This window comes from Callionymus lyra, chromosome 14 (genome assembly GCF_982586985.1).
Source record: "Callionymus lyra chromosome 14, fCalLyr1.hap1.1, whole genome shotgun sequence".
In the NCBI taxonomy this organism is placed as follows: Eukaryota; Metazoa; Chordata; class Actinopteri; order Syngnathiformes; family Callionymidae; genus Callionymus; species Callionymus lyra.
The window spans coordinates 6,874,718-6,882,217 of record NC_141831.1 but is presented as its reverse complement, the minus strand read 5'-3'; the positions used below and the strand labels follow the sequence as shown (position 1 = coordinate 6,882,217).

The following is a 7,500-nucleotide window of genomic DNA, read 5'->3' as shown; positions in this document are numbered from 1 at the left end:
GACCGTGTTGTGAACTCAAACATCCTTTTTTTTTTTTTAAATCAACTCAAAATTGTATTTAATTATTAACAGCAAATTAGAAAAATAATGAACTGAAAATGTTTTAATTGAACTAAACTTTTATTATTTTATCTCTTATACGTCAAAAACATTTTTGCTTCTTCAAAATGTGTTTTTTTCATTTTATTTGATTTAAATTGTACATTTATTTTGTGTCATTATGAAGACAAAAAAATTCTTCTTTCAAAACTATCAACAATATTTGAAGCCTTTAACTATCAAATACTTACTTGAAGTTTCAATATTTACTGTGAAAACAATGTATATAAAACGATAAAATAAAATAAAATAAAATAAAGATAATAATAAATAATAAAATATTACAATTCGTCACAAAAAAATACTTGAAATAATTTGATTTCAATATTTAGAATTTAGGAAATAAAAACATATATTATTTATTAAATACAAGTAATATATTAAATAAATATTACATGTTCATTCTTAAAATGTAATTTAAATTACTTGCAATTAAATAAATAAATACTTTTATTTCTTTGTTTGGTCTTTTTTTTAATAATGTTTTGTTTTATCTTTATTTTACTTAATTTTTCTTTGTTATTGTTTCTTTTCTTTGTTAGAAAATGTCATTTTTAACGTTTATAGAAATAACAAAAGCTATAAAAATGGAATAAAAGGTAAAAAAAAAAGGTTCACAGTTCAAAAATATTTTTGTTTCTTTTCAACAATCATTATTTTATTAGTTCCATGTTATTGAGGTGTCATTCAAAATGATTAAATTTTTTTATTATTGTAATATTTTCAAATTAATTATTTGTTATAATGTTATAATTTAAAAATAATTAAAAATGATTGTCTTATTTGTCTCTCAGGTTGTACAAACTCCTGGACAAGAAGTGTGAACCCATCACCATGACGGTCCCACGGAAGGTCAGTCCAGCTGTCACTCAAACCTCCAGTTCCTCCAGCTGTCACTCAAACCTTCTCCACCCCTCCTGCAGTCGGACCTCTTCCAGGACGACCTGTACCCGGACACGGCGGGTCCAGACCCGGCCATGGAGGCGGACGAGTGGCTGGACGGCCGCGACGAGGATCCCATCCTGGTGTCCCTGAAGGACGGCTACGTTCCCCCCAAGAGTCGAGAACTGAAGGTTTCCAGGAAGAACCTTCTGGACTCCAGACCCAACACTCGCCGCAGCCTGTCCACCAGCGACGCCAGCGGCCTGCCGGTGAGTGACCTTTGACCTCCCGGAATGACCTCACACAAGTCCTGTTTTTTTTATTGATTTTTTAATGGGTTTTTTTTATTCTCTTAATTGTCGATATTTTAAATATTTATTCATAAACGATGAAAACACTTGATTCATATTTTTGTTCAATTATTTGTTTTGATTTGTGACTTTAAAAAAAATAAAGAATTGTTTTTCTTTCTAAATTATTATCATTTCATGTTTGACCTTCAAAGTCATGTTTTATTTAAAGTAAAAACCAAAAATAACTTGTAATTATTCTTTAGTATTTTTTCGACATATGAAAAAAAGTTTTTCACGTTTTTGTTTTTCCAGAATTCTCTGGAAGGTTTTTGTCATTTTCTAGTTTCTATTTGACCTTTATAGGATTTTATTATATTTTTAAAATATATTTTTATTTTCAAAGGTTTTCTCAGGATTGTTTTTTTACATTCTTTTGTAATATCTGTCAAACGTGACTTTGGTTTTGCACATTTTTTGACATTTATGGAGTTTTTTAAGACATGATTGACATTTTATAAAGAAACATTATATTGATCTTTTCAATCTTTATTCTTTTTAAAACTTTTATTTTGCAAAATCTGCCTTTTATTTCCTAATATTTTTTCCTAGTTTTTTTTATTCTTCAATTTTTTCTTCCAGAAATGTTATTTTTCACTTGATCTGAAGCTTTTTCTTTTCTTTTTTGACTTTTTGCATCAAAAACCTCTTAAAAAAACCTGTTAAAAAACTATTTTTTTTAAAGTCCAAAGAAAAACATGCAAAAGTGAAGGTTTGTCGTCGCAGAAGTTTTGTTTTGTCAATAATTGAACATCTTTTCTCTCTCGTTTCTCTTGTTTCTGAAGCTTCTTTCTCTCTGATGTTTTCCTTCCTTCCCTCCTTCCTTCTCAGCCTCAGCTGCTAGAGCGCCTCCTGGAGGAGATCCACAGCCTGAAGGCCACGGTGGTGTCTCAGGAGAAGCGCATCTGTGACCTTGAGAACAAACTGTCTCAGTACAACAACGGCACGGCCTGACCTTGACCCGCCGCCCTTGAGCGAGAGAGGCGACGACCCCGCGACCCCGAGGTCACGAGCGTCGGAACGGGTCGTTTTCGAACGAGTGGAGAAAAGGACGAGGAGAGAAAACGCTGGACTTTTTTTTTACCGAAAGTGTAGAAGAAGAAAAGTCTCTGGTGTCAAGTCTCTGCTTCAAAAGTGTAAATAGTGATGAAAGAGTCACAACTTGTGGTTATTGTGAGAATTTGTGAAGAAATTAAAATCTTTTTTGTACACGTTTGATTGATGGATGAGACTTTTTAAACTTGACTTTTCTTTTCTGACTTTTTAACATGACTTTGAACTTGACCTTGTATGTAGTTTGACCTTGACCTTTGCTGGTGACTTTTTAACATTTTTATTCTTAAAACCTTTGAGCGTTTCTTTTATCTCAGAAAACTTTGACAAAAAAACGTAATGTATCATGTAATATGTATTAATTAGTAATAATGTAATACTTTAGTATCATGTAATAACGTAATACTTTAGTATCATGAAATAATATAATACTTTAGTATCTTGTAATGATGTAATATTTTAGTATCGTGTAATAATGTAATATTTTAGTATCATGTAATGATGTAATACTTTAGTATCATGAAATAATGTAATACTTGAGTATCATGAAATAATCTAATACTTTAGTATCTTGTAATAATGTAATACTTTAGTATCATGTAATAATGTAATATTTTAGTATCATGTTATAATGTAATACTTGAGTATCATGAAATAACGTAATACTTTAGTATCATGAAATAATGTAATACTTGAGAATCATGAAATAACGTAATACTTTAGTATCATGAAATAATGTAATACTTGAGTATCATGAAATAACGTAATACTTTAGTATCATGAAATAATCTAATACTTTAGTATCTTGTAATAATGTAATACTTTAGTATCATGAAATAACGTAATACTTTAGTATCATGAAATAATGTAATACTTTAGTATCATGAAATAATGTAATACTTTAGTATCATGAAATAACGTAATACTTTAATGTCACGAAATAATGTAATACTTCAGTATCACAAAATAATGTAATTCTTTATTCATGAAATGATGTAATATTTTAATATTACGAAATAATGCAGTACTTTAGTATTTACTTTCATTCATTTATTTCATAAAAACAAAATCATCAAAAGCTACAAAGTCAAATCTTTACAAATCATTTTTTTCATTATTTTCATTATTTTAATTATTTTGGCGAAGAGTCGAAGGTTCTTCACAGAAGTCGGTTCCACACTAGGAGTCCGAGCGCGACGAGGGTCACATGAGCCCTCAAGACGCTCGAGGCGCCGACGACCCCGACCTCCTTGTTCAACAGGCACGAGCCCACGTTGCCGACCCGGTCCACCAGCAGCAGCTCGGCGTCCGGAGCCGAACACGTGGCGTTGTAGTCGGCCAGCGTCACGTTGCCGTCGCTCGGGTCCAGCTTGGTGACCAGGGTCCCGTTCCCCTGACGGAGGCTGACCCGGTCCACGCCGGTGCCGTCGGCGCCGTCCGTCACTCGCACGGAGACGGTCCACTCGGGGTCCGCCACGTTAGTCGGACATTTCTTCAGACTCACCAGTTTACAGACCGGAGCCGTGAAGTCCGTGACCTGCCAGGACGACAAGGGTCAGAGCTCAGGACAGGGTTCTCAAGAACCACGTTCCCATGTTTTCGAAAACAAGATCCCCCACAACAACTTTCCAGATATTATTGTTCCCAAAAAAACAAGATTCCCACAACAACTTTCCAGAAATTATTGTTCCCCAAAAAACAATGTTCCCTACAACAATGTTACCAAAATCAGCGCTTCCCATGAAAAACATTCCAGAAAACAACATTCCTGGAAACAATATTCCTGAAAACAATGTTCCCAAAATCAATGTTCCACAAAAGAACGTTACCATCAACAACAATACCCCAAACAATGCTCCTGAAATCAGCGTTCTCAAAATCAACGCTCCTGAAAACATTCATTAAAAAAAAACAACGTTTCATGAATCAACGTTCCCAAGAAAAACCTTCCCGAAATCATCGCTCCTGAAAACAACGTGACCAAAAAGAACGTTCCATAAAAGAAAGTTTCCATTAACGATGTTCTTGAAATCAGCACTGAAAACAAGGTTCCATAAAACAACACTCCCATAAACAACATTCAAAAACAACATTCCGAAAAACAACGTTCCATAAAAGAAAGTCACCATAAACAATGTTCCATAAAACAATGTCCCCAAAAACAACATTCTCAAAAACAACATTCCCAAAAAAAACATTCTCAAAAACAACATTCTCAAAAACAACATTCCCAAAAAAAACATTCCATAAAACGACGCATAACAAACAACGTTCCTGAAAACAAAGTTCCCAAATTCCACGTTCCACAAAAGAACGTTACCATTAACAAAAATCCCCCAAACAATGTTCCTGAAAACAACTTACCATAAAACAACGTTCCCCAAATCAACGTTGCCAAAAACAACATTCCCGAAATCCAATCTCTTGAAATCAATTTTCCCAAAAACAACTTCGATACAAGAAAGTTCCTGTAAACAACGTTCCCAAAAACAACGTTGCCAAAAACAATGTTCCTGAAATCAAAGTTCCAAAAATCATCGCTCCTGAAAACAACGTGACCAAAAAGAACGTTCCATAAAAGAAAGTTACAATTAACAACGTTCTTGAAATCAGCACTAAAAACAAAGCTCCCATAAACAACATTCCTGAAAAGAATGTTCCCAAAATCAACTCTCTTGAAAACAACTTTCCTAAAATCAATTCTCTTGAAAACAATGTTCCCAAAAACAACGTTCCATAAAACGACGCTCCATAAACAACGTTCCTAACAGCAAAGTTCCCAAAATCAACATTCCACAAAAGAACGTTACCATTAAAAAAAAATCCCCAAAACAATGTTCCTGAAAACAATGTTCCATAAACAACGTTCCTGAAATCAACTCTCTTGAAATCAATGTTCCCAAAAACAACGTTCCATAAAAGAACGTTACCATAACAACGTTCCCAAAAACATTCCAGACATCAACTGACCGTGTTGACGATGGTGAAGCGCATGTCGACATAGTTGGAGTCTTCTCTGCTGGGCCACTCCACCTCGATGACCAGACCCACGTCGGTGCCGGACGGCGTGTTCAGAGGAACCGTCAGGGTCACGGTGCCGTTGCTGCTGCCGCTGCTGTCCACCAGCAAACTGCTGGGAGACGTGGAGGCGAAGTTCCGGCTGTTGGTGGCTCTGACGGTCAAGTTTCCTCCGGCGGACGAACTCTTCACCGTGAAGGGCACAGAGAAAGGACCTCCTGGGACGATGATGGCGTCTGCGTCGGCCTGAAGACAGTCGTCAGATGGAATCCTGCGGGTGACCCGGGCTCGACCTCACCGTCAGCGTCAGGTTGGATCCTCGGAAGTTGGTGGGCGACTGTCTCTGGAGGACGTGGCTGGTCTTCGAGCCGTCGACGCTGCCTTTCACCGTCACCGCGAAGGACCCCAGCGGGATGCTGCTGAAGGTCGCCAGGAAGTTCCCGTCACCCTGCGGCGCCACAGACCCGGACACCGACCCGGACCCTGAGGACTCCACCAGGGTCACCTCGGTCACCGTGGCGACGTCACTCCCCGTCCGGGTCACCAGCAGAGTCCCGTTGACGCCTGGAGGAAAGGAAGAGGACGTGGAGTTGCTGGTTCAAGGCCGAGTCCGGCGTCACAAGAGTCACATGACTCACCGGCCTGAGGTCTGGAGTCGAGGGAGTCGAAGCCTCCGAACACGCCGGACGACGACTGCACGAAGTCGAACAGGAAGTCGAGGTCGCTCTGACCTTTAGAACAAACATTCACATGACTCACCTACGACCTTCAGCGTGTCTCACTTATGACCTTCAGCGTGTCTCACCCTTGACCTTCAGTGTGTCTCACCCTTGACCTTCATTGTGTCTCACCCTTGACCTTCATTGTGTCTCACTTTCGACCTTCAGGGTGTCTCACTTTTGAGCTTCAGTGTGTCTCACTTTTGACTTTCAGTGTGTCTTACAAACGCCCTTCAGTGAGTCTCACCTATGACCTTCAGTGAGTCTCACCTATGACCTTCAGTGAGTCTCACCTATGACCTTCAGTACGTCTCACCTACAACCTTCAAGGTGTCTCACCTTTGACCTTCAGGGTGTCTCACCTATGACCTTCAGTGTGTCTCACTTTTGACCTTCAGTGTGTCTTACAAACGCCCTTCAGTTCCTCTCACCTATGACCTTCAGTGAGTCTCACCTACGACCTTCAGTGTGTCTCACCTACGACCTTCAGTGTGTCTCATTTACGACCTTCAGTGTGTCTCACCTTTGACCTTCAGTGAGTCTCACCTATGACCTTGAGTGTGTCTCACCTTTGACCTTCAGTGTGTCTCACCTTTGACCTTCAGTGTGTCTCATTTTTGACCTTCAGTGTGTCTTACAAACGCCCTTCAGTTCGTCTCACCTATGACCTTCAGTGTGTCTCACCTACGACCTTCAGTGTGTCTCACCTACTACCTTCAGTGTGTCTCATTTACGACCTTCAGTGTGTCTCACCTTTGACCTTCAGTGAGTCTCACCTATGACCTTCAGTGTGTCTCACCTTTGACCTTCAGTGTGTCTCATCTACGACCTTCAGTGTGTCTCACCTTTGACCTTCAGTGAGTCTCACCTATGACCTTGAGTGTGTCTCACCTTTGACCTTCAGTGTGTCTCACCTTTGACCTTCAGTGTGTCTCATTTTTGACCTTCAGTGTGTCTTACAAACGCCCTTCAGTTCGTCTCACCTTTGACCTTCAGTGAGTCTCACCTATGACCTTCAGTGTGTCTCACCTTTGACCTTCAGTGTGTCTCATCTACGACCTTCAGTGTGTCTCACCTTTGACCTTCAGTGAGTCTCACCTATGACCTTCAGTGAGTCTCACCTACGACCTTTAGTGTGTCTCACCTACGACCTTCAGTGTGTCTCATTTACGACCTTCAGTGTGTCTCACCTTTGACCTTCAGTGAGTCTCACCTATGACCTTCAGTGAGTCTCACCTATGACCTTCAGTGAGTCTCACCTATGGCCTTGAGTGTGTCTCACCTATGACCTTGAGTGTGTCTCACCTATGACCTTGAGTGTGTACGTGTTGCTGGACTCCATCTTGATCTTCCACTCTCCTGCTTCGCTCTTCAGCTTC

General features: G+C 39.2%; 2 protein-coding genes across 3 annotated transcripts in view; one reads left to right on the top strand and one right to left on the bottom strand.

Moving 5' to 3' along the window:
• Positions 1 to 2,542, top strand: part of coro6 (coronin 6) — a 13,201-nt gene extending 10,659 nt beyond the window's left edge. Inside the window, exons 9-11 of the mRNA XM_087807591.1 lie at positions 894 to 951; positions 1,023 to 1,250; positions 2,163 to 2,542. Of these exons, the coding sequence (XP_087663717.1) occupies positions 894 to 951; positions 1,023 to 1,250; positions 2,163 to 2,285 (409 nt within the window). The 3' untranslated portion in view covers positions 2,286 to 2,542. The remainder of the gene's footprint in view (positions 1 to 893; positions 952 to 1,022; positions 1,251 to 2,162) is intronic.
• An 877-nt stretch (positions 2,543 to 3,419) lies between these two features.
• Positions 3,420 to 7,500, bottom strand: part of LOC148065872 (von Willebrand factor A domain-containing protein 7-like) — a 17,762-nt gene continuing 13,681 nt past the window's right edge. For both annotated transcript variants that reach the window (XM_087806637.1, XM_087806638.1), the window contains exons 11-15: positions 7,427 to 7,500; positions 6,041 to 6,133; positions 5,701 to 5,966; positions 5,355 to 5,648; positions 3,420 to 3,921 (exon numbers count right to left, since the gene is read on the bottom strand). The exon at positions 7,427 to 7,500 is cut by the window's right edge and continues 73 nt beyond it. In XM_087806637.1, the coding sequence (XP_087662763.1) occupies positions 3,544 to 3,921; positions 5,355 to 5,648; positions 5,701 to 5,966; positions 6,041 to 6,133; positions 7,427 to 7,500 (1,105 nt within the window). In that variant the 3' untranslated portion in view covers positions 3,420 to 3,543. The remainder of the gene's footprint in view (positions 3,922 to 5,354; positions 5,649 to 5,700; positions 5,967 to 6,040; positions 6,134 to 7,426) is intronic.